This window comes from Portunus trituberculatus, chromosome 24 (genome assembly GCF_017591435.1).
Source record: "Portunus trituberculatus isolate SZX2019 chromosome 24, ASM1759143v1, whole genome shotgun sequence".
Taxonomy (NCBI): Eukaryota; Metazoa; Arthropoda; class Malacostraca; order Decapoda; family Portunidae; genus Portunus; species Portunus trituberculatus.
The window spans coordinates 630,609-657,143 of record NC_059278.1 but is presented as its reverse complement, the minus strand read 5'-3'; the positions used below and the strand labels follow the sequence as shown (position 1 = coordinate 657,143).

Genomic DNA, 26,535 nt, shown 5'->3' with positions numbered 1-26,535 from the left:
AGTAGTGGTAGTAGTAGTAGTAGTAGTAATAGTAGTAGTAGTTGTTGTTGTTGTTGTTGTTGTTGTTTAAATAGCAGCAGCAGTAAGAGGATAAAGAGGAAAAGAGAGAAGGAAAAGGGAAGGAAGAGGGGAGGAACAGGTGTACTATCGAAAATACACATCATACTTGTTGTAATCGTGTCGAAAGAGCAAGGGTTAGTTGATTTCTTGAGGCGTCTGGGAAACTTCTCCTGTGGCTGACGTATCATAACGGGTCTTGGCTCAAACACTACCGCATGAACCCCACGTTGGATGATACTAGTGAAAGTGCACAGAACTGTTCACGCTCTGACCTCAAATAAAGCGCCTCTCAACACTTAGCGGGCACAAAAAAGTGGAGTGACCGTGAAATATCCCAGGGTCATTTTTTCCTTTGTACTCTTAACTCGGCCGTGGCCAATACACTGCACTTCCGGCGGCGAGAGAGATCATGCAACCACAGGAACGCCGAGAGGATAACAAAAGGCTCCTTACTTGAATGGATCTCACCTGACTCCTAATTAGCACCTGTCCGTGGGCGTGGTCTTCCTGCCTGTAACGCGTGGAGGAGGGTGGAAAGAAAGGGAGGTGAAAGAGTGTGAGTGTGAAGTTATGAAGAGGTGTGATACAAATGAAAGGAAGTACTGAAGAATGTAATGGAACCCAGACAAACAGGATAATAAGTAATGGTGATTGGATGAAGGGGAGGGGATGAATCTGGTTAAAATAGGTTGTTATTATAATGAAGTCCATAACAAAGAGTAAAATGAATTATAATGAAAGTGGTGTAATACGCAAAGGCTTTTATAGTTAGCATATTGAACAGTGTAGTATTTATTTTCAAACGTAAGCAAAATACTGAAAATAAAGTGTGAAATTGAATGAGGCACCAGAACTTGTCAACAAAGAATGGGCGTCAGCGGTGGAGTGACGGTGGGGTCGGAGGAGGCAGGCAGGCAGGAGACAGACGCTTAACCCAATGATGGGGCAAATTCATAAAGCACTGACACTGCGAGATTCATGGCGCCTTATGACCTTGTTGTGGCGCTTAAATGTCAATCAGTCCACAAATGCATGAGATTCCCGAGCACATCACTGAGACACGATGTTCTCTTCCATTAGTGACTACAGCCACATGGAACCCGGTGAAGTAACAGCCTTGAGAAACCATCCTGAACGCGCGACACGTCCTCACACCACCTCGCCAGGCCAGCACGAGTTCCTGCCTTATACGGGTTCCTAAGGGCGCGCATGACCCTTACTCGTATGGGAAAGTGACAAAGCATTAAGGAAAATTGTATTGTAGAGTGACAAACATACACCCTCACACACACACATGCATCCTCTTGCCTTAACCCCCGGCCCTTCCTTCAAGCCTTCCTGCCTCCCTCCCTTCCTGCCTCTCTCCCTCACACACACACACACACACACACACACACACACACACACACACACACACACACACAGGGGGGGTCACGGGAAGCGTTGCTGAGATTTATGCGTCATGCTAGGAGTGGTTTTGTAATGATCATGTGCTGGGTGGGGAGATGATGACGATGATGATAGTGGTGGTGGTGGTGGTAATGCGTTGATAGCGGTGGTTACGGATGTGGTGATATGGGCGGTGTTGACAGAGTGATAGAGAAGTAAACAGTGGTGAAGTCAGTGTTTAAAATGTCAAGAGTTGTGATGATTAAAAGAAAACAATAACTGTTGGTGGTGTTGATGAAATTAGTAGTAAAAATCGTAATTGTAGTAGTAGTAATAGAAGTAAAAACCAGGATTACTGAACTTCTATGACTCAATTTTATCACAGACACACAAATAGCCTCTAAAAGATAAACAATCCCGATGCTGTTTACACTTCCTTTGCGTTTCACTGTCACGCAGGAACCAACCGTTAAGTTTCCATGCTTGTTGCTCTTCTCCAACCGTCCAGTGACCCAGAATCCCAGTTATATCACCAGCCAGCCGAGCGGTCACTGTAAGTTCAGACGCGGCCACTGAAGACTGTCATGTTCTTAGGGGAAAAAAAGACTAATGCTCGTTAGAATGGCTTAAGCTGACTACCTCTGCCTGTACAATTAGCTTAGGTTCATTGAAGCCAAGAAAGAAAGATGAGAGAGAGAGAGAGAGAGAGAGAGATTTATCAAATACATCAAACTGTCTCAGACCAGGAGCAGTAAACAGTAACAGCATCTACCGAAATTAGTAACGTGATAGTAGTAGCAGTAGTAGCAGTAGTAGTAGTAGTGGTGGTGGTGGTGGTAGTAGTAGTAGTAGTAGTAGTAGTAGTAGTAGTAGTAGTGGTGGTGGTAGTAGTAGTAGTAGTAGTAGTAGCAGTTGTAGTAGTAGTAGTAGTAGTAGTAGTAGTAGTAGTAGTAGTAGTAGTAGTAGTAGTAGTAGTAGTAGTAGTAGTAGTAGTAGTAGAAGTAGTGTTAGTGGTAGTAGTGTTAGTCATCACACATCACTTCGAGAAAACCCTTTTTACCATTTTCTAATAAAGTTGAATCTGCTAAGTAGAAATGAAATAAAGCAATATATAAATAATTACTAAACTGTAGCTTACGTAACTCTATTAAGCTTTCAGAAAACTGGCAAGCAAGTGGGCCTTTTATTGTTTTTTTTTTTTTTTTTTTGTTGCCCTTGCCCAGCTTCCTCTCTTCCATAAAATAAAAACAAGTGTATGGAAACTCTTAGAACTCTTGAAGAAATTTAGTGTCGTAACTCTCAACTTCGAACCATTTCACTTCACTTCGGAAACGCCCCTTGAAATGTGTGTCAGGAGAACAACAACAACGACAACCTAACCTAACCTAACCTAACAGGGGAACCATGCGTGCTTTGGGATCCGAGGGGTCTCCAAGCGCACGGGTTCGAATCCTGTCCAAGGTCCGAGTGTAGGTTGGGCTTCCTCACTCGGGGGCAACGGTTTCCTAGTGGGTGGCCTTTGAGATAGGAGGTACATCAAAAAGTATCCCCTTTAGCCCTTAAATTCCCGTGTAAAGTCTACATGGTATAAATAAATAAAAAAAAGAGAAGAACAACAAGAAGGCGTCATTTCTGTTACAAAATTATTGCAGGTCACCTTATTGTCTTTTCCCTCGCCCTCCCCTCCCTAAGTAGCGTTTTCCGTAGCTGTCACTGTATATTTTTAGGTTGATATTCAGATCCTCCCTGTGACCTAAATGTTTCCACAGACCATTTCCGCAGTAGTGAGAATACGGTTTTTCAGCTTAACTTTGCCACACAATACTTCAGAAAACTTTTGAAGCGGCTCGTTCTAGTTGAGATATACGGAAAATTTTTATTGCTGCTGCTGCTGCTGCTACTACTACTACTACTACTACTACTACTACTACTACTACTACTACTACTACTACTACTACTACTACTACTACTACTGGTACCACTACTACTAATACTGAAAAAAGAAATATTGTGTTCGTTTCTTTGACTACAGCCAAAACACACACACACACACACACACACACACACACACACACACACACACACACACACACACACACACACACACACACACACACACACACACACACACACACACACACACACACACACACACAAATCGGGAGACATCAAAGAGGGTACCCAATATCAAATTCAACCTGAATCTTATGACATCTAGAGAGAGAGAGAGAGAGAGAGAGAGAGAGAGAGAGAGAGAGAGAGAGAGAGAGAGAGAGAGAGAGAGAGAGAGATGTGAACTAAGGGCAGGAAATGGCACCTGATTATTGGACTTCCCCTCTGCTCACGCTGGTTGTGTGTGTGTGTGTGTGTGTGTGTAGAGAGAGAGAGAGAGAGAGAGAGAGAGAGAGAGAGAGAAAGTGTGTGTGTGTGTGTGTGTGTGTGTGTGTGTGTGTGTGTGTGTATCAATGATCTTAAGAACTGCAGCCAACAAATATATGATACTCAACCCCATGGCACATTGTCTGAAACTTTTTTAAAACTCTAAGAACAATTTCAAAGACCAGAAAGGCGACTAGTCATATTTTCCAGCAAGGCTTTCTGAATTCCCTCGCAGAACATCGCTAGATTCATGAAAACACTCTTGGTAATCCCATAACTTCCAGAACAACCTGTTAACTCTTTCAGTACTGGGACACATTTTGACCTTGAGATTTGTGTACGATTAGACCATCTTATTGACATTAGAAAGGGTCTATGGAAGATTAATGGCCAGTCTACAGTATTTTAATCCCACACATGAGTTTCTGAAGCTGTACAAAATCACCAAACAGTAAGCAGAGTGAAGAAGAAACGCGTCATGGTATACTGAAGGGGTTAAAAAGTAAATAACGCGTGTGAATAGTTAGGAATAATGTTCTTAATAGGCAGCAAAGTCAACATCGCATTTACATACACCGGTGCAACGAACCTAGTAAGTTACGTGTGTGTCAGCAGCCGCGCACTCTGCCTCAGGATCGTGTTTCTACCCTGTGTGTGATGTTTGTTTGTGATCTCTTTTTATTACTATGTCTTACTGCCTTTTTTACCTCTCGTCTTGTTTTATGTTTTTATTTAATGTGATATCTCAGTTTTTATTGTCTGTGTTCTCTGTTTTTGGTTAATTTTGATTAAAACTGTTTTTCTTCTTTTATATTGTATTATTTTTTATCGTTTATTTTTAGTTCTGTTCTTGTTCTTCTTATTCTCCTATTCTTCTTCTTCCTCCTCCTCCTCCTCCTCCTCCTCCTCCTCCTCCTCCTCCTCCTCCTCCTCCTCCTCCTCCTCTTCCTCCTCCTTCAATATTGCTTTTGCTTCTGCTGCTGTCACTGCTACTACTACTATTGCTACTACTAATAATAATGATAATATTGCTATAAATATTACTATTGTTATTACTACTACTACTACTACTACTACTATACTACTACTACTACTACTACTACTACTACTACTACTACTACTACTACTATACCAACTCCACCACTACCAACCCTACTACGACCACCACCACAATAACAACAAATACAACAACCATATCATCACAACCAACCACTACTATTACACGAACCAAACCACCACCACCACCACCACCAAAGCCCCACACTGACAGCCCTATCATCACCACGACCACTATCTCCCGCCACGCCCGTGTACTGACCCACGCCTCGTTCCTCCCGACAGAGCCAGGCGAAGTTCGACATCCATAGGGCGAGAGAGGCCGTCGAGTGGGTGGAGGCAGTGACGCAGATGCCCCTGGATTGGCCTACCTCTGAGGGGCTTGTCGACCAGCTTGCCTTCGGTCATGCTCTGAAGGACGGCATCTCTTTGTGCACGTGAGTAAGGAGACTGCTGTAGAGAGAGAGAGAGAGAGAGAGAGGTGGGGGAACGGCGGGAAGAAAGAATAATGGAAAGTGGATAATAATTAAATGAAGATGTAAAATAATGTGGCTTTGAAAAAACACGATGAAGAAAAGCTAGTCGTGTAAGAGAGAGAGAGAGAGAGAGAGAGAGGAAAAACCGTTGGGACTTACTAAAATATTGAGAAATATTCAAATCTTGAAAAAAAACGTGATGTTCTTGGTATTGAGAGAGAGAGAGAGAGAGAGAGAGAGAGAGAGAGAGAGAGAGAGAGAGAGAGAGAGAGAGACCTACATAGTGAAAAAAGATGGAAAAAATAGAAAAAAGTGGAGAATGTGATAAGACTAGATAAGAAGGGAAGGAAGGAAGGGGCGATCCATGTTAGGTTAATGCACCTGACTTGTTACCTGTGTGTTCGAGGTCACCGTGTCAATTATGGTAGTTAATTACAGGTGGGTTAATAAAGGAGGGGAAGATGAAGTAACAGAAGAAGAGGCAAGCAAAAAGAGAACTCATCTACGAGAGAGAGAGAGAGAGAGAGAGAGAGAGAGAGAGAGAGAGAGAGAGACTGACTGGAGTGAAAAGGAGAAAGTGATTGATGATTGAGAGTAAATAGATGAGAAACAGGTCGTGCTAGAGAGAGAGAGAGAGAGAGAGAGAGAGAGAGAGAGAGAGACGCTGGAGAGACCTAGACAGAGACGTAGGCACACAGACGTCCCCCCTCACACACACACACACACACACACACACACACACACACACACTAAAAGAGGACAACAAAAACTACAAAACAACAATAATAATCCCCTGAAACATAACCACACCTGCATATTTCTACACCTGAGGAAGAAGGAAAGGGAGAGAAGGAAGGGAGAGGAGGTAGGCGGGAAGCAAGCCAGTGGAACCTGTTGCTGGAGGGATGACGGAGAGAGGAAAGGGTCTGGGGGGAAGGGGGTGGTGGCAAGGACCTAGCTGGTGGAACATAGCCTGAAATTTCATATTCTACTTCGGGTGACTACGGAGAAGCTATGAGAGAGAGAGAGAGAGAGAGAGAGAGAGAGAGAGAGAGAGAGAGAGAGAGAGAGAGAGAGAGAGAGAGAGAGAGAGAGAGAGAGGATGGAAAACGGAAATGAAACAGAGGGAGTGGAGATATGAAACGTTTTAAAAGTGAAGGATAAAAAGAAAATTGTGACAGATTACTTCGGTGAACAGTAACAAGAAGAATTGAAAGAAAAAGACAGAAAACTAATAGAGGAGAAGGATGCACAAGGATTCATAAGGACAAAGAATAGTACAGTGGAACCATGCGTGCTTTGGGGTCCGAGGGGTCTCCAAGCGCACGGGTTCGAATCCTGTCCACGGTCCGAGTGTAGGTTGGGCTTTCTCACTCAGTGCAACGGTTTCCTAGCGGGTGGGCTTTGAGATAGGAGGTACCCAAAAAAGTATCACCTTTAGCCCATAAATTCCCGTGAAAAGCCCACATGGTATAAATAAAAAGGTGAATATGAATGAGATACAAAACGAAGAAATAAAATGAAAAAAATATGAAAAAGACACAGAAAGAAGAAGTAAAGAAAGGAAATTAGCCAAGAAAGAAAACGCACAGCAAGAGGAGATGAATATGAATGAAATACAAAACCGAAGAAATAAAAAAAGAAAAAAAGAAGAAAAAGCACAAAGAAGAAGTAAAGAAAGGAAATCAGCCAAGAATAGGGGTCACAGAAGGAAAACGCGTAACAAAGCAGGAAAATTGAAGGAAAATGAAAAAAATATGAACATGAAGGAAAAGAGGAAAGATAAGGGTGTGGTGAGTAGAAAGAAGCATGTGGAGGTCTGGCTGATGGTGGTGATGAAAATTAAAAGAAAAATTAGAAAAAAAATATGAACACGAAGGAAAAGAGGAAAGATAAGGGTGTGGTGAGTGGAGGCAAGCACGTGGAGGCCTGCTGGTGGTGGTGATGGTGGTGGTGGTGGTGGATGTGGAGGTAATGCATATGTGGGTGAAGCACGAAGCCATCCACCCAGCTGAGGTCATAACGCTCCACCCTGAAGGTCACTATTGTGTGTTTACTTTGTGTTGGTGTTGTTTTTCTTTAATTTTGGTGTTAGTATTGCCGTGTTAGTCTTCCCGCGTTTAGAAAGTATTGTTTTGGGGAAAGTTGCATTGTGTCACGTTATATTGGTGTGTTTCATTAATGGTAGTTTCTCCACTTACTTGTGTTCACTTATGTGGTTTTTCTTTTTTTCGTTTTTTAATAGAAATTTTAGTTTGTGTCACGTTATCTTTCTTTCTTTCTTTTTCATTCTTTTAATAGAAATTTTAGTGTGTGTCAAGTTATAGCGGTGTCTTTCATCAAGGTAGTTTCTCCGCTTACTTGCGTTCACCTACATGTCTTTTTTTTTTTCGTTTTTATTTTCTTATTTATGTTAGGTTGTGTCAAGTTATAGCTGTGTCTTTCATCAAGGTAGTTTTTCCACTTACTTGCGTTCACTTACATAATTTTTTGCTTTTCATTTATATTTTCTCTTTTTCATGGGAGTGTGAGATAGTGTCAGGTGGTAGTGGTGTGTTTATCCATTTATGAACATTCACTTCCATGATTTATTGATTTATTCCTTCATGGGACAGTTGGATTCCATTAAGTTACGTCACGTTATTAGCGTGTTAGTTTTATAAGTGTGCTTTCATCAAAGAGAGAGGACAAAAGGCAAAGCAAACAGGACATATACAAAAATCAATCTGCTGAGGTCTCCAATTTTCTTTTCCTGCTCATTAACTTGGTATGTCAGTGCTCTCTCTCTCTCTCTCTCTCTCTCTCTCTCTCTCTGGATGAGTCAAGTGGAGGGAATGGTGGGTTAAGGGTACAGGGGTGAGGAGGGAGGTAGGGAGGGAGGAAGGGAGAGGGTGTGTAGGTGGGAGTAGAGCGTTGCAGGGAGTGGTGGGGGCGCTTCTGGAACTGGTATGGGAGTGTGAGTTGTTGACCAGAGCGTGGCTGAAGCGTTTCTCTCTCTCTCTCTCTCTCTCTCTCTCTCTCTCTCTCTCTCTCTGTGGTCGTTATATTCTCGTGTTTAATGCTCTCTTTTGTCCTTCATATCAGCTTTATCTGTGTTATCATCTGTTCGGCTGTGTGTCTGTCTGTCTGTCTGTCAGTGTCTGCAAGTGCATATCTAGTTGTCTTATCACAGTCACGTTCTCTCGGAAGGCTAACAGAGACGCCTTATCCAATCTATCTAGTGCGTTATCAGCGAGCGAGGGAAGATCAGGAAGAGAGGATGATAGTGGAATGGTAAAACAGCAGGAAAGCATCTCCGTTCGTGATAGAAGAATGCTTTTTATTTCATGAAGATTGCAAAGTATTGAATTTAACAGTTCACGTTCTCTAGTTACTACTTGAGTTTGAGCACATTCCCTCTTCTCTTTCTCTTCTTATTCTAGTATTTCTTTTGTTGTTGTTGTTGTTGTTATTGTTGTTTTCTTCTTCTTTTCTTCTTCTTCTTCTTCTTCTTCTTCTTCTTCTTCTTCTTCTTCTTCTTCTTCTTCTTCTTCTTCTTCTTCTTCTTCTTCTTCTTCTTCTTCTTCTTCTTCTTCTTCTTCTTCTTCTTCGTCTTCTTCTCTATTATATTGACATTATTCAGTATTCCACAGTGTTTTCATAGAATGTTTTGTTCATATGACTAACACAACAAACCACTTGTTATTTATTATTTTTAACAGTGAGGAGAGACAAACACTAGTCACTCTGTCCTGAGCCGATACCAGTAACTGACGCTTTTTTTTTTTTATAAACCAACAAGATTATATGTATTTGAAAGTTAAAAGAAGCGTGGCCCATATTGTAATCTGTATATATTGAGTTAATTAATGAGGAAAGTGTTACAGTCTCATATTAATTCTCTGAGACTCGTAGGAGGAGAGTAGTGATGTTTGGATATTATAATGACTATGTAACGTATTGCTCAAACGTGACAAATAGAGGTCGCCGTGGTGCAGTGGAACCATGCGTGCTTTGGGGTCTGAGGGGTCTTCAAACACACGGGTTCGAATCCTGTCCACGGTCCGAGTGTAGGTAGGGCTTCCTCACTTGGGGCAACGGTTTCCTAGCGGGTGGACTTTGAGATAGGAGGTACCACAAAAGTATCACCTTTAGCCCATAAATTTCCGTGAAAAAGCCTACATGGTATAAATAAAAAACAATGTTCAATCTTGTATCGTAAATCTCTCTTCATGATCTCTCCAGGCCTAACGTTACATCATGGTAAGTGATGTTAGGTTCATTATAGACTGGATTAGGTTAAGTAAGGTTTCGCTAGGTAAGGCTTGGTTAGGTAAGGTTAGTCTAGGTAAGGTTGGAATAGGTTAGGGTTGATAAGGTTTGGTTAGGTAAGGTTTGGTTAGGTTGGGTTAGGTTAGGTTGGGTTAGGTTAGGTTAGGTTAGGTTTGGTTAGGTAAGGTTAGGTTAGGTTTGGTTAGGTAAGGTTAGATAAGGCTTGGTTAGGTAAGGTTAGGTTAGGTTTGGTTAGGTAAGGTTTGGTTAGGTTAGGTAAGGTTAGATAAGACTTGGTTAGGTAAGGTTAGGTTAGGTAAGGTTAAGGTAAGGTAAGGTTTTGTTGGGCTAGGTTAAAAAAAGATTAGGTTGGGTTAGGTTGCATAAGATTTGGCTAGGTTAAATTCAATGAGAAATCTATATATATGGCATTTACAAAGAGAAGATTTTTTATTGGCATCCGATCAAGTGAGTGGGATGACTGGAGCGTTGACCAATCACCGACTTGCTTATCTCTCCTCTTATCACGCTACTAAGATAGATTTGTCGCAGTTCTTTTTTTAATTTAGTAACATCCTGTACTGCTTTGTTTCTGGTTTTCCTTGTAATTATATTCATCTTATGTATTCTCTCTGCTTTAATTATTTTTGCACTATGTTCTTACTTCCTCACCGCCCGTCGTCTTCCTGTCATTTGCATTCCTTCTTCCTATTTACGTGTTTTATGTGGACGTCAAGGCAACAACTATGGAGTGATGGTACAAAGGCAGGAATGTCATTACGTAAGAGTAAGAAGAAGAGGAGTCTTAGGAAATTATTATAATCATTAATTTGAAAGTCTGTTTGATAATTTATTAATGTATGTTCATCTGTTTATTTTCTCTTATTTTACGAAACTCTCTCTCTCTCTCTCTCTCTCTCTCTCTCTCTCTCTCTCTCTCTCTCTCTCTCTCTCTCTCTCTCTACTTTGTGGTGAATTACGCATTACGCATTCGGATATTTTGCCTCTTATATTCTACAACAGTGTATTGTAGTATTAGATTAGTGCTGTTCGTGATTGTAGCGTGCTTTACTTTTTAGAGCGTTCCTTTTATGCACGCGTCCAACGTCAACAAGAAATGAACACTACTGGAACAGAGTGTTACCTTGTTGAGAAACACCAGCCAGTGTATACCACAGTTTGCATTGACCTTCATACAACATGCAAGGACTCTAGTTGAAGTTAGTCTGGATTCAAGAGTGATTTTTATGGTTCTAGTGACAGATTAACAATATTGCTACAGTAACAGCTAAAGAAACACTCTTGAGAACCCGGCCATGCACCTCTGTGACCTTTGAAAATAGTCGTGGTGAGAGAACAAAGTGTTTCTGAATAAGGGACATTTTGCGGCGATTGAAATGTAAACAATGTGACATCACAGTCCCCCACAGGCATTGGCGGAGCGACCTTCTAGTTTCTTAACCCGAGTTTTTTTTTTTTTCATCCTTTAATTACGTATCCTTGGCGAGCTTCCCAGCCTGGCACGGGACGCCAACCACACTTCCGCCTCCCGCATATCAATTTACAACCAAAAACCTGTTGCAGAGTGTTCCGCAGGACTGACGCCTGAGAGGTGCATAGAGTTTATGGTCTATCAGAATGTGAATGTGGGAGTGGAAAGTGATGCAGCCTGATTTTACCGCAGAGGATGGAGGGAAGGACAGGGAAACTATATAGCAAAGGTCGTCTTTTTGAGTAGTTACAAGAGTTTTTGAATGACTTCCTGTGTCTTCACTGCCTACGGTAAATTACTGTGGTTCTTATTTTCATCGCGACTTTTTTCGATTTTCAGTAAGATTTTTTTGAAGAAAGTGTTCAGATATTCACTTTCCGTCAACTTCACTTCATTATTACCATTTGAATTATTTTGGAGAGAGAGAGAGAGAGAGAGAGAGAGAGAGAGAGAGAGAGAGAGAGAGATTTTCACCAAGAGTACACGAAGGCAAATACCAGTCATTGCAACCATCGCTGTCAGGAAGTTCTTTGTGTGCGCGCCTGTAGCACTGCGCCTGTAAGGGTGATTGTACACAACAGCTGAGCGCCTCCACCCCCCCTCCCGGCACCCAAGGCTCCTTACGTCACAGCTGGTCTTTGAGGAAGTGGAGAGGAAGCGACGCGGTAACACAATGCGGCGGAAAAACAAAGAAAAAAAAAGCAAGAAAAAGAAACGAGGAAGAGATGAGCCACATTGTCTATCGTAATGCAATACAGTGATGAGGGAAAGAGAAAGATGGTAACAAGGAATGAACGAATCACTTGTAGTACTCTGGAACTCCCGACCTGCTTCTGTATTTCCATCTTCCTACGAGTTGACTTGATTTAAGAGAGAGATATCAAGAGAATTATACTTTACTTCTGGATAACTCCTAATAACTCTAAGGGAACTGGCAATCTAATGGGCCTTTTTTTTCCATTTTTTGTTGCTCTAGGTCACCTAAAAAAATAATAAGTGTGTCAAGGAAAACACAAGACATTCCCACGCATTACGAATTGAGTCGATATGGAGGAAAAGGAAGCCACCAATCACCAAACACCACCTAGCGTCTCGAGTGATTCAGGATCGTAGGGAAGAGTTCAAAGGAAGGATATCAGATTCAGTCACATAAAAACAAGAGTGGAAGATCAAACCCCTCCCTACATCCTGTCACCACTCCATACCCTACCACACCTTATACACTGACACACGCTGGTAAGACATGTGGTGTGTGTGTGTGTGTGTGTGTGTGTGTGTGTGTGTGTGTTTGCGGTGGTCACTGAGGAATAAGTAACAGGATATGCGCGTACATGATAGGGTTCTCTAAAAAAAATGACACACGTTACAGTTACTTGAGGCTAAGAAATATATATAGATAGAATATGAGAAAGTAAAGATGAAAAAAATGAAAAAAAGAAAATCCACCACAATTTTGCTATAAAGAGAAAAAAGAGAACAGAAATACGAAAAAAAAAAATACGATAGGAAGAAAAATAAGCTGAAATATAATCCAGGAAACAAAAATACAAAATGCAATAGTAAGTCATCCAATCACACCACAGAAGTGAAAATTAGGATCGTATACTGAAACACATCTACGCCACGCCTCCACTGCTTCCAAAGGCTCTACTTGAAGAAATAACGTTTTTTAAAGCTGTTTTTAGGATCCCAGTGACAGATCAACAAGATTTCTATCGCACGTTTATGGTGTATCAGATTAACAAGATTTCTACGTTACAAACAGAGGAAACGCTCGTGAAAACTTGCCTAATCATCTCTATAACCTTTGAAAATAGTCGAAGCACCTCTACGCCACGCCTCCAATGCTTCCAAAGGCTCTACTTGAAGAAACAACGATTTTAAAGCTGTTTTTAGGATCCCAGTGGCAGATCAACAAGATTTCTACGTTACAAACAGAGGAAACGCTCGTGAAAACTTGCCTAATCATCTCTATAACCTTTGAAAATAGTCGTGAAAGAGAATAAATAGTCGTGGTGAGAGAATGCTTGTCGTGGTGAGAGAGCGGAGCCTTTCTGAATACGGGCCTTCGTGGTGAGAGAGAGGAAATGGTTTCTAAATATACGGACCTTCGTGGTGAGAGAGCGGAGCCTTTCTTAATACGGACCTTCGTATTAAAAGAGCAAAGGTTTTCTAAATATACTGGCCTTCGTGGTGAGAGCAAAGGGTTTTTAAATACAGGGCTTCGTGGTGAAATACGGGCCTAATACCAGAATATTTACGCTGACACGGAGAAGAAGAGACAAGCAGAGGTCGGGAAAAAATACGACAAGAACACACAAACTGGAAAGACCTGACCTGCATGAGAGGAGAGTGGCGCGGCGCTGGTGCCTGAGCAGTACTGGCGGCGCGGCGTCCTCCAGGGCAAGGCAAAAAGCTGTTCCAATACATTACGTCACTTGAACAGGTGGTTATTATTGCCTCCTCCTCCCCCTCCTCCTCCTCCTCCTCCTCCTCCTCCTCCTCCTCCTCCTCCTCCTCCTCCTCCTCCCAGACACACCTTTCTCTCTCTCTCTCTATGCCTCACATTCTCACTCTTCCTCTTTTTCTTACTACTACTACTACTACTACTACTACTACTACTACTACTACTACTACTACTACTGCTACTGCTGATACCACTTCCATTTTTACTGATGTTGCTTCTCCTCCTCCTCCTCCTTCTTCTCCTCCTTGTCCTCTTCCTCTTCCTCTTCCTCTTTCTCTTCCTCTTCTTCCTCCTCCTCCTCGTTCTCCACTGTGCTTTTATGATAATGCTGATGGATATTCTCTCTCTCTCTCTCTCTCTCTCTCTCTCTCTCTCTCTCTCTCTCTCTCTCTCTCTCTCTCTCTCTCTCTCTCTCTCTCTCTCTCTCTACTATCCTGCCTTTTGTTTCTTGCACAATAGCTCTTTTATTCTACTTCATAATATCGATCTTCTACTTTTCTTTCTACTTTTGTTCCTTTTGTCTCTCTTTGTCTTTTTTTTGTCACTAAATTATTTTTTAATCCTTTTACTTATTTTTTCGTGTTTCTGATTTTTCCTTCCTTCAATATTTCGTCATTTCCTTTTATTTTCTTTATTTGTTTATTCATTTTTTTTTTGCCTTTTTTTATTCGTATCATGTTTTGTTTGACGCTTTGTTTCCTTTTTTTTTCTCTTCTTCCTTCCTTCCTTCCTTCCTTCCATTCTTCCTTTTTTTTTCTTCGTTTTTCCTTCCGTTCTGTTTTCTTTCTTCTTTTTTTCCCTCTCATGTTTGTCTTCGGTCTTGACTTCCTTCCTTTCTTCCTTCTTTTTTGTTCTTCTTTTACCTCTAATTTTCTCCTTTCCTTCCTTCCTTCCTTCCTTCCTTCCTTCTTCCTTTTTTCCTCTCGTTACCTCTCTCCTTTATTTTCTTCCTTCCTTTCTTCCTTCTTTCTTCTATAATTCCTTCCTTCCTAATTCCTTCTTTTTCCTCTCGTTGCTTCTCTCCGTCCTTTACTTCCCTCCTTCTTTCTCTTCTTCCTGTGTGTCTTGTTCCATCTTCCCATCTTTACCTTCCTATCAAGTTTCTTAACCAGTTTTCCTCCTCCTTTGCTCTCATTCTCTGTTTCTTTACTTTTCTTATCTTTATTATCATCTTTGTGTGTCAGTCTTTTTATTCATCTCTCTCTCTCTCTCTCTCTCTCTCTCTCTCTCTCTCTCTCTCTCTCTCTCTCTCTCTCTCTCTCTCTCTAGTAATGAAGGAAACGGAAAGAAAAGAAGAAGAGCAAATTAAAGTGAGTGGAAACGGAAAACGAGGAGGAGGAGGAGGAGGAGGAGGAGGAGGAGGAGGAGGAGGAGGAGGAGGAGGTGAAGCAGGAGGAAGAAAAGGAAGAGAAGGAAGAGGAAGCAGGAAATGTATATTTTATTGAGAGAGAGAGAGAGAGAGAGAGAGAGAGAGAGAGAGAGAGAGAGAGAGAGAGAGAGAGAGAGTGTCAAATGCTGAAGAAGATACTTAAAGTGTGGCATTTTCTTTTTTCTTTTTTTTTTTATCTCGTGATTTGCATGATTTTATGCTTATCAAAATCTGTTTAGACAATTTTTTTCTTATTTATATTTTGCTTTCATTATTTTCTATTTGATTTCATTCCATCTTTTTCACCTATTAACTTATTTTTATGTTTGTTTTTTTTAAGATATAGACACGAGTTTTTATTTCTTTCTTACTGGAGTGGAGAATTACATGTCACGTATTTTTTTTTTTTTATATTCCTCGTCATTTTTTGTTTAACTCAGATCATTGTGTTGCATTTGGCCATTTATTCCCTCTCCTTTGTTATTATTACCTATCTGTCTTGTTACTCTGTTCCTTGTGTGACATCTTTAACTTCCATGACTTTTCTCTAATCATGTTTTCTTTTCAAACTTCTATTCACCTTCTGAAGTTTGAAATTCCGTTCTGATGACACAGTTTCATAATTTACACCTTAGTTTCACGTATTTTGTGTTGACCCGGTTATATATTTGCTTGATCTTGATCTTTGCTACCTCTCTCTTGCGTCCCAGGCTGCTGAACCACCTGCTGCCCGGAGCCGTGAAGAGGATTAACACCATGAAGGCGCCATTCAAACAGGTGAGTTGTCTGTCTGTCTGTATGTATGTCTGCCTGGCTGTCTGCTTGTCTGTTTTGTTGCATTTATTCATTTATCTGTGAGTGAATGTCTGATGGTGTGCTTAAAAATGTGGTGTGTGTGTGTGTGTGTGTGTGTGTGTGTGTGTGTGTGTGTGTGTGTGTAATAATGATAATGATAATATACGGTTTATTAGGAATTGCAGTACATACATACTGAAACTATACATTTGGGGAGGCTTAAGACGTGTGTGTGTGTGTGTGTGTGTGTGTGTGTGTGTGTGTGTGTGTGTGTGTGTGTGTGTGTGTGTGTGTGTCGTAAACCCGTTTCATTTCTTATTTCCTTTAGTTTGTGTGTCTTACTACGCTTGTTACATCGTCACTTTCTCATATTTCGTCCCCTATCTGCTCTCTCTCTCTCTCTCTCTCTCTCTCTCTCTCTCTCTCTGTGATGGTACTAATATTTCTCTTTCCTACCGCCAGAGGGAGAACGTAGAAATGTTCCTGAAGGGCTGCGAATCATACGGTCTAAAGAGTCAGGACCTATTCCAAGTGAACGACCTCTATGAGAACAGAAACCTCTACATGGTAAGTACTCTGAGCAGCAGTCCTCCTCCCCCCGTCTGCCATGCCCTGTATCCTGTGTCTTGCCCTGTATCCTGTATCCCGTATCACGTATTATCCTGTGTGTTGATAGTGCTCCCTGTTGTTGTTGTTGTTGTTGTTGTTGTTTTTTTAAGGGGACTGGCAATTGAGTGGGTCTTTTTTGTATATATCTGTGTTGCTTTTGCCAGTTCTGCTTTGTTATATATATAAAAAAGAAAAGGTATTATTGTATGTGGTTCTGTTGCTTCCTGTTGTTGTTGTTGTTGTTGTTGTTGTTGTTGTTGTTGTTGTTGCTTTTTCGTGTTTCCTTCGTGGTTTTTAAGTTGATTTGTAGTTTTTTGTCTTTTTTTCATACATTGTGGTTTGTCAGGTTTTCTATTTTAACTATTACTATTATTTGTCTTTATTTCTCTCTCTCTCTCTCTCTCTCTCTCTCTCTCTCTCTCTCTCTCTCTCTCTCTCTCTCTCTCTCTCTCTCTCTCTCTCTCTCTCTCTCTCTCTCTCTCTTTGCCATTGCCTTTTCATTTCAAACATAGTCGTAGTTATTTATGTACGTCTTATCTTATTCATTTATTTTTTTTTTTATTATTTACGCATTTTATTCCATCTGACTTGTTTCCTTTTTTTTATTTCCTCTTTATCATACTTTTTTGTTCATCTTTATCTTCATTTCAGTTTTATTTTCGCTCTATCCTTTTGCTTATTATTATTTGCTTATTATTTTTTTTTCTATTTCCTTTTTATCTTATATTTTTTCATCTTTATCTTCATTTCATTTTTATTTTCGCTCTTTTCTTTTTTAATAGACTATCTTCATATCTCAGTTTTTCTTTTTCCTCCTATTCCTTTCCCTCTTTCTCGAGCATTTCTTTTTTTTTTTTTGAGTCGTTTTTCTTTTCTTTTATCTTCTCTCATTTCCTATTCGTATTGTAAGTCTTGCTCTCCTTTCCTTAACACAGCGCTTATTCACGTCACCTTTATCTCCCATGCTATATTACCTGACCCCTTTCCAGTTTACCCTTCCATCCTTCCCTTTCACTTTGGATTGTGGGTATTTATCTTCCCCTCTGTCTGGTGGGTTCATCTTCCACACACACACACACACACACACACACACACACACACACACACACACACACAACGCTGTCCTTTCAATGTTTTTTTTTCTCTCTCTCCTTTTCTTCTCATTATCTCTTATTCATCTCCTTTATCTTCCTCTTCCCTTATGGTTTTTTTTTCCTTTTATTCATGTATCGTTCTTCTGTCTATCTTTTCCTTCTCTGTCTGTCTGTTTGTCTCTCTATCTGTCTGGCTGTTTGTCTGTCTCTCTGTCTGTCTGGCTGTTTATCTCTGTCTCTCTGTCTGTCTGGCTGTTTCTCTCTCTCTCTCTCTCTCTCTCTCTCTCTCTCTCTCTCTCTCTCTCTCTCTCTCTCTCTCTCTCTCTCTCTCTCAAGTTATTCAGTTTCTATACTTTATTTCTAAATTAGCTAAAGAATTTTCTCTATTTCTTATACTGAGATTTCTATTTTTATGGGAGTTGTTTTGGTTTCTTCGTATTTTAGTTGGTCAGTATTAAATGAAGAAAAAGTGATACGGCGATACTTTTATCGTTCACATGCCAATTAGCTCAAGTTCAGGTGGTGCAATGATAACTGGAATTAAGGCTGCGATACAGGTGTGAATGTAGCGTATACCAAAGTCCATAGAGCTCCCATTCACTTAACCCGCTCATCACTGTTTTTCACGCGTCATCTAAAGGAACAGTTATGACAAGTATCTTTATTCTACAGTCTCGTACGTTGCTTTATGTTCTAGAAAAGTCACTGACCATATCTTTTCTTGTGTGTGTGTGTGTGTGTGTGTGTGTGTGTGTGTGTGTGTGTGTGTGTGTGTATGTGTGTCCATGTAAACAGCTTTTTATACTGTTGCGAAGGGTGACAAAGTTGAACCACAGCAGTAAACCGGTTAACCCCTTCAGTACTGTGGAAAATTTTTACCGTCAGATTTGTGTACGATTATACCATTTTTATTGACATTAAGAAGGGTCTATGCAGGTCAGAAAATTAATGGCCTCTGTCTTCACTATTTCAATCCCCATATGAGTTTCTGAAGCTGTATAAAATCACCAAATAGTAAGCAGAATGAATAGGGAAGGGCGTCATGGTACTGAAGGAGTCAAAAGATCATAGAAAACCTCCACCATCACAAACACGGCCAGTTATTCTGCTGCTGTTTCCTTTTCCTTTGTGTTCTTTGATGTTGGTGTTCTTAACCCCTTCAATACTGGGACACATTTTTACCTTGAGTTTTGGCTGTGGTTAGACAATTATATATACATTAGAAAGGGTCTATGGGAGTCAGAAGATTGATGGCATGAGTCTTCACTGTTTTAATCCCCCGCGCACAAGTTCCTGAAGCTGCATAAAATCACCAAATAGTAAATAAAAGGAATATGAAAATGCGCCATGGTACTGAAGTGGTTAAGAAAGTAATTTTACCTCGTATAAGTCAGTGTTATCTCAATTTTTGCGTTTATTCTATCGCTAGGTAATAATTGTTTTGTGGTTGTCTCTGATCCTCTTACATTATTCAGCTGTTTAACTCGTATCACGTTGCTTCTTTTATTACCATTATAGGTTTTATGGTTTTATAGTTTGTTTATATTAAGTTTATCACATGAACTCAGTAGCTTATATTCTCTGTGTATCACGTTACCCACTGCAACGCCATGAAAACCTTCCTCTCGGCCATGTCTGTGTTGCTTTGCCTTCCCTCCCTTTGTTCCTGCAGCGCTTCATTCCCTTATTCCCCTCCCACCTCCCTCACACCTCACACCTCATCATCCACTTGTACTTTCCTACATTCTTTTCCTCCACGCCTTTCTCTCTCTCTCTCTCTCTCTCTCTCTCTCTCTCTCTCTCTCTCTCTCTCTCTCTCTCTCTCTCTCTCTCTCTCTCCATGCCATTAACATGAAACCATTAGCAGGATGGGTCACTCTCTCTCTCTCTCTCTCTCTCTCTCTCTCTCTCTCTCTCTCTCTCTCTCTCTCTCTCTCTCTCTCTCTCTCTCTCTCTCTCTCTCTCTCTCTCTCTCTCTCTCTCTCTCTCTCTCTCTCTCTCTCTCTCTATATATATATATATATATATATATATATATATATATATATATATATATATATCTTTCCTCTCATCCTTCCCCCTCTCCCTCTCTCTCTCTCTCTCTCCCTTCTCTCCCATCATCCCCCCAGCAGTTAACGGGACAAGGCAGCGGCGATCCTTTCTGGTCAAGGTATCCGAGCCGGTAACTGATACATGGTTTCGTTGCAAATTAACCTGTTTTTCTCCTTATTCGTTCACGACACAACCCTTACTCGTACCACCGCCCACCCTAATGAAGTAATGAGTCTGTTTGTGTACTTATGTTCCCAGCGCCCGTAAAGGGTAATGAATCTTCTGCTGTGTTGAAATTAAGGGGTGATCATTTGTTCATTAGGTATTCTGTAAGTCACTTCGGGTACAGGAAGGAATTGGTGAGTTTAAGATATAAATGAAAATCCAATTGTTTGTTTAAAAGCTGAAGTAAGATGAAGAGTATTCTGTTTCCTTTCGCTTCCTTTGTTATGTTTTTTTTTTTTTTATCATACGCAGGCAGGTCACCACAGCTACCGTTGGGATGGATGATATTGGGATAGTTTGCTAGGATATATTGGGTTATTTAGTTAATGCTAAGGTATTTGTCGATTGGTTCATTATTGCTAAGGTATTTATCGATTAGTTCATTATATATTTTCTTCTATCGTGAATCTACCCACAGCTGTACTCTTCGTGATGTACCGAGAGTTTCCTTCGCCTTCTTTCATACTTCTAATCACTACGTATCTACTTTTTAGTCTAAATTTTTACCTGCTTGCTGTTTCCCTTTCCAAGCATAGACACAGCTGTAGTGGGGAGCAGAGAGGTTTCCAGGGTTTCCTCACGTTTCTGAGTCAAAAGATGTTAATAGCCTTTAGGATAATATGTACACAAGGTTTAGGTTTCGAGCTGAGAGTCAGGTTGCAGACGTGGAGGCGCCGAGCTGTTTACAGGCAGCCAACCTCCCTTGCCTTCCCGTCCCTCGACCCTCCTTGCCCCTCTGCGACCACCCGCAGCTCCCGTCTTGAGTCCTGACATTTCCCTGGCCGTCTCTGCTTTATCTTGCATCCCTGCTAGCACCCTCACCTAGAAGCCTCCCTCAGCTTTGTTCATTTTCCTTCGTTGTTGTAACTATTTTTCTTCTCTCCACCTGCCTTGTTTCTTCCCCCCCTTTATGGACATTTTCTACTCTTCTTTTCTCCATGGTTCCTAAACATTAATCTCTGCCTCATCTCGGCTCCATCCAACCCTAACATCGCCTCGCTTACCCAGTTTCTACTCGTGTCTCTTCCCTGGCATTTCCATTTTTGTCTCTCCTGCCTCTACTCTCTACTCCTCTTTTGGTCTCCTTCCCTTAGAGTTGTATTTTTTTTTCTTACCTACCCATATGTTTTGGTGATGCTTTTATTGTTTAGTCTACTACACTTTCGGTTTTCACTTATTTTACAGTAGTTTCATTCGGATGTATGTTATATTTGACTTAACAATATAACAGTAATATGTCTATTTCTCTTTCGCATTTGGAAGGTAAAGATCTTTCGCCTTTTTCTTTCATATATCATCTTTTCTCTCTCTAAAAAAGGAAAATGCAGTGTCGTGTTCATTTAAATCCACTTCCTACAGTTAATCCAATAATTGTTCCCGTAACTCCTCCCTTTCTCATTCACTTTTCTCCTTGTCTTCCCATCCTTTCTTCCTTCCTTTCCCGGCAGTGCCACGTGACCTCGGTAGTGTGGCACGTACTTGTACCCTGTGGCACTTCATTCACTCCCATTCCCAACAATCTCCTTCCCGTACCTGCCTGACTCCTCCTCCTCCTCCTCCTCCTCCTCCTCCTCCTCCCTTTTGCTCCTTGGACTGTTCGACTATTCATTATTTCTACCTCACGCTTCCTCATCACTCACTGCGCCTGCCTCATAATTGTGTCCTTCTGCTACTCCATTCCGGTTGCCTCGTGACCACCCTCTCCCTGACCCACAATTCTATACTCTCACTTTCTCCATTTGTCCTTTTTTTCATATTTTTACCTCCCTTTTCTTCCTTTTTGTGTCCCTTTCCCTCCTGTCATCCCACACGTGTCATCTTTCCTTTTACGTTTTTGCTTTTGTTCGTTTTCTTTTTTTTTATTCATGTCAATCTTTTCTTCTTATCTGGATCTCTCTCTCTCTCTCTCTCTCTCTCTCTCTCTCTCTCTCTCTCTCTCTCTCTCTCTCTCTCTCTCTCTCTCTCTCTCTCTCTCTCTCTCTTCTTTCTTTCGTTACTTTCTCTTAAGCCATTCCTCTCCTCTCTTGTCCGTGTCCTAAATCCTCCGCCTCCTCCTCCTCCTCCTCCTCCTCCTCCTCCTCCTCCTCCTCCTCCTCCTTTCCTCTCCTTTACCTCTGTTACCTGATATTGAATTCTCCTGTTTCCTTTTTTCTCTATAGACGTCTTTCATCTTCCGTGAATTCTGCAGAGTGAGATTAAAGGATGACCAAAAGTAAGAAGTAATCAAGTATCACAATGGAGAAAAGTGGAAAATGGTTCTTTCATACCTGAGAATATTTTCAGATATTTATTTATTTTTTTCTTTTTAGTTAGATTGTCAATGTTTTCTGTCCCTTAAATGTTCGTTTATTTATTTTTTTTGTCTTTATTGTGCTGTATATTTCTTTCTTTTTTTTCTTTTCTTTTTTTTTATTTAATGGCAGTGCACTTGTTGACTTCATTGATCTTGTTTACGTAAGACTAACACGTAGCTATATACACTACTCATGTGCGGATTAAAAATAGTGAAGACTGCGGCCATTAACCTTCTGACTTCCATAGACCCTTCCTAATGTCGATAAAATGGTCTGATCGTAAACAAACCTCAAGGTAAAAATGTATTCCAGTACTGAAGGAGTTATAGCTACTTATCATTTCCTGTCCCACCGAACCCTCCGTGAGAGAATCCCCGTGAGAGTGATGTTAGAGACACACAGGAGCTGGCGGGTATTTCATCTCACTAGTAGACTCCACCACCAAGACCCTTCACATCGCCGTCACGTGTCTTAGTCTAACTGAACATGACGAGGAGTGCGAATAGAATGTGAAATATGTAAATAAGGGCGGCGCATCAGCCTGACGCGTTGACGTAATTGTGGCAAAACAGGAAATTCCTTACATTAGAAGCGGCAACAGGAATTCTCGAGTGGTATGTGTGTGTGTGTGTGTGTGTGTGTGTGTGTGTGTCGTGGTGCAGGTGTTGGGCGCACCTGTGTGTGTGTGTGTGTGTGTGTGTGTGTGTGTGTGTGTGTGTGTGTGTGTGTGCAGAAAAGAAGTGAAGTGTTACTGTTATCTTCCATACTTTTCTCACCTTCTCACTTATGCACTTTGCACTTATCTCCTGCCTCTTCTCTCCTTCTTCACCTTCCCCTCTCTCTCCTTTGCTCTCCTTTCTTCTCTCTTCTCTCCCACCTTTGCCCCCCTCACACACATTTCTTCATTCCTCCCGTTACACCTTTTCTCATTTTCTATATTTTTCTTCATCTTTTCTTCTTCTTCTTCTTCTTTTCATGCGTTTTCCATCGATTTAGTGATCGACATAAGTGGAAATTAACAGGAAATGGACAGAGTATGAGGAGTATATAATAATGAAGAGGATGATGATGATGATGATGGTGATGATGTTAGTGTAGGAGGAGGAGAGAATGGAGAGCTGGAGTGGAAGGGAAGAGATAATGTGGGTCAGGGTGAAGAAAGGTAAACAAATAAGAAAAAGAGAGGAACGTAAACCAACAAACACAGCCACAAAGGACGAAAACAAGTGAAGATCCGTAAACATCGTGGCGTAAAGCTAACAACACAAAGACCACTTGAAGACGTGCAAATAATTAACTTGAATTGATGGGAAAAACGACGAGTTATGTGCTGAGTCAGGATCATTCAGTGCGGCAAAACAGTAAACAAATCTAAGTGAGTAAGCAGATGGATGAGCAAGTTGATAGAGACACGGATAGATAGAGACACGGATAGATAGATATAAACACAGGTGCAATATTAGATTAATCGATAAATGTATAGATGTATGCAAAAGAACACAAAGAGTAAAAGCATCACCTTAATTATTTTGGTTTCTAACGAGGCTGACTGTGATAAGCTACACCGTCTCATATAGAGTGAAGGAGATGTAGGCCAGTGCGGATAAATGCTTCTCTCCACCCAATAAGATTAATAAAGTAGGTATATAGATAAATGTATTGGTAAAATAGGATTAAGTGTACTTTCAGGAAGGAAGTAAACAGACAGAGGTAGATGGACAAATAAAGATACATTTATAGATTCATAGAAAAATAGATAGATAGACAGATAGACAGGTAGATTAATGACTTAAGTAGGTTTTTAAGTGACCAGATAAGCATATATAAATGTTACGAAGCTGGTACTTTGAAGGAGAGGCAGAGGAGGGATGGGTACCCCTTAGTACCTCTTAACGTGTATATTGCTTCAGTCACGGCCTTGCCAGCGAGTCTGCGGCGATAACCTTTTGACTGCTGCTTCTCTACACGTTTGCAGTAGTGTGGTGTAAGATTTGGCATGAGTTCGAAGGATAGCAAGTTAAATAGAAGTGATGGAGTTAAAATCTTTTCTCATGTCATTTTATTTTTGCTTGGTGGAATCACTGGGTGTTGTGGAGGAGTAAGTGTCATGCTCTCATTACCAGCTGGAGAGAAATTAAAGTCCATTGTAACCACTTAAAGGGAGGAAACACTTGTTATTTCGTATTATATCTTAAGAAAAAACTCTAATTTGTAGCCGTGTTAATAATAGTCGCAGTGATGAATGGAGTGGTTGGCTTGGGTATAAAGAGGGAGGCATTGCTACATTGGGTACTGGAGAATGTTTGATAGGTCGTGTTTTACTTGAAGCAGATTATTGTAATCATGTTGGGGTTAGTAATAGTAAGTGATGAAGTAGTTTGTTGGGATCTTTTTTTTTCTTTTTTTATTTGTTAGTGGCGTTAGTAGTAGTAATCGTAGGCAGCGAAGCAGTTAGTAAAAGTTTATCTATATGTTTATTTTGGGTCGAGTTTGGGAAGGGGTGAGGTTTTCATTAATTATCATGTGCACGGCCCTGTTAAGTGAACGAACCTTTGTGGGGCGTGACCCCGCGAACAGCCATGGAGAGTGACGAAGCATTCTGACTCGTAACCCGGCCATTGTGAGCAGCGGTGTCAAGACGCCCTGCAATCTGACTCAGTGGTGTGACCTCCGCTTTCTGCCGCGACCCGAACATTCTGAAGTGTGACTTGAACATAATTTAGCGTCTCCTGAACATCGCTGAAGAGACGCAACATTTTGAACAATGGCTTAAATCTCATGAATCTCTCTGTGGGCATACAGCCGTGTGACCTTAAAATTATTGATGCCATGACCTCTGACCTCAATATAAATTTTTAGGTGGTGTTTGCAACTCACCCGAACAGCCTTCCCTCCGTCCCTTCCTCCTCCGCTTGACCCAATCACCCGCCTTCCCCCACCTTGTACCCCGTCACCTGCACCCTGGAGCACCCCGGGACTGCCTCCCAGGTGTGGCCCGAGGGAAGGCGCATGGAGTCCGTCAAGATACAAACCTGAAAGAGCTCGTGTAGCAGTGACACCATTGCACGGTCCTCATTAAAGAGAAGTCACTGGTAAAAAGATCCAGTGACGCTTCTGCACTTCCTTACCAAAGAGAAATTACTGGTTAGGGGATGGAACAGCAGCATTGTGTATTCGTGTTAAATGAAGGAAGTCATTGGTACAGAGTTGGAGTAACAATGTAAAGTTGCCTTATCAACTAACCCCTTCAGTACCATGACGCGTTTCCATATTCATTCTGCTTACTATTTGGTGATTTTATACAGCTTCAGACACTTATGTGGGGGTTGGAATAGTGAAGATTCTGGCTATTAACCTTCTGACATCCATAGAACCTTCCTAATGTCAATAAAATAGTCTAATCGTACACAAATCTCAATGTAAAAATGTGTCCCAGTAGTGAAGATAAATAAGCTGCATTGTGTCTCCGTATTAGGGAAAGTCACTGACCATGTGGAGATTGAGTAACAGTGACAGTATTGCATTTCCTTCATTAAAGAAAACAACCCGCTGCTAAATAGGGCGAGTGATAGTAACACCAATGCGTCTCCTAATTAAAGAAGTCACTACCAAACACTAAACACGCCGAGTAGAAGTGTTGCATTTCCCAGATGTCACTGCTTAGGAGGTCGAGTGAAACTATATTGTACTTCCTTATAAAAGAATACTCTGCTGCAATCTCAACAGACGCCACTGACAGCATTGTAAGCAACTCAAATCTTTTAGTGCTTGTAGTTCTATATTTGTATAATCGTCTCGACTTACTTATATTGTGTAACAGGTGTCATATTCTATTATTACTCAAGGCGGTAAAGAGATCAAGTGACACGACAACAGTTACTTGATAAAAACGAGAGAGAAAAAAGTCACTACCACAAGGACTGACAAACACAGCGATCGTTCATGGCGCCAAACAATACAGGGACTCTTCATAACAAAAGAAAAAAAGAGATAAGTGTTATAACAGTGAAGAAAAAGTCCCCGTTAAAGGCTTACTGTGCTGAAGAAACGAACTCATTTGTGGAAATAATTAACGAGCACCAAACAATGAAGGATTTACAGAAACCTTGGGAATTACACAACCCTGTTCTCCTTCACGCCTTCCCCTCATCCCACCGCTATAATTACCTCTTAATAACACACCTGAGAGCGGCGAACTTTTGCAGACCCTCGACCTCATTAGAATAATTTATGACGCTCATGAAGGCACGTTGTAAGCCCAAGGATGCACCACAAGGCTGCCCTGTACACCGGCCTGCCAATCAGCTCCTCCAGTGTGCCAGGAGTCGATTTCTCATTGGTTCATCTTCACATGGGAGGGCGGGAGGAGCAACAGGATTGGATGTCTTTGAACCGTGAGCTAATTCTTTTGTAGCATGTTTTTGGGCGGCCATTACCATGCTCATATGTCGGATTAATGAGATCGAAGCCCTTGTCGGGAGAAGCAATGTGGGATCTGGAGACCATCAAGGGATAGTGAGCCGAGGT

General features: G+C 41.2%; 1 protein-coding gene across 2 annotated transcripts in view; it reads left to right on the top strand.

Moving 5' to 3' along the window:
* The window catches only part of LOC123508063 (myophilin-like), a 64,350-nt gene that overhangs the window by 15,667 nt on the left and 22,148 nt on the right, over positions 1 to 26,535 (top strand). For both annotated transcript variants that reach the window (XM_045261476.1, XM_045261475.1), the window contains exons 2-4: positions 5,170 to 5,321; positions 15,650 to 15,716; positions 16,197 to 16,301. In XM_045261476.1, coding sequence (XP_045117411.1) covers positions 5,170 to 5,321; positions 15,650 to 15,716; positions 16,197 to 16,301 — 324 coding nt within the window. The remainder of the gene's footprint in view (positions 1 to 5,169; positions 5,322 to 15,649; positions 15,717 to 16,196; positions 16,302 to 26,535) is intronic.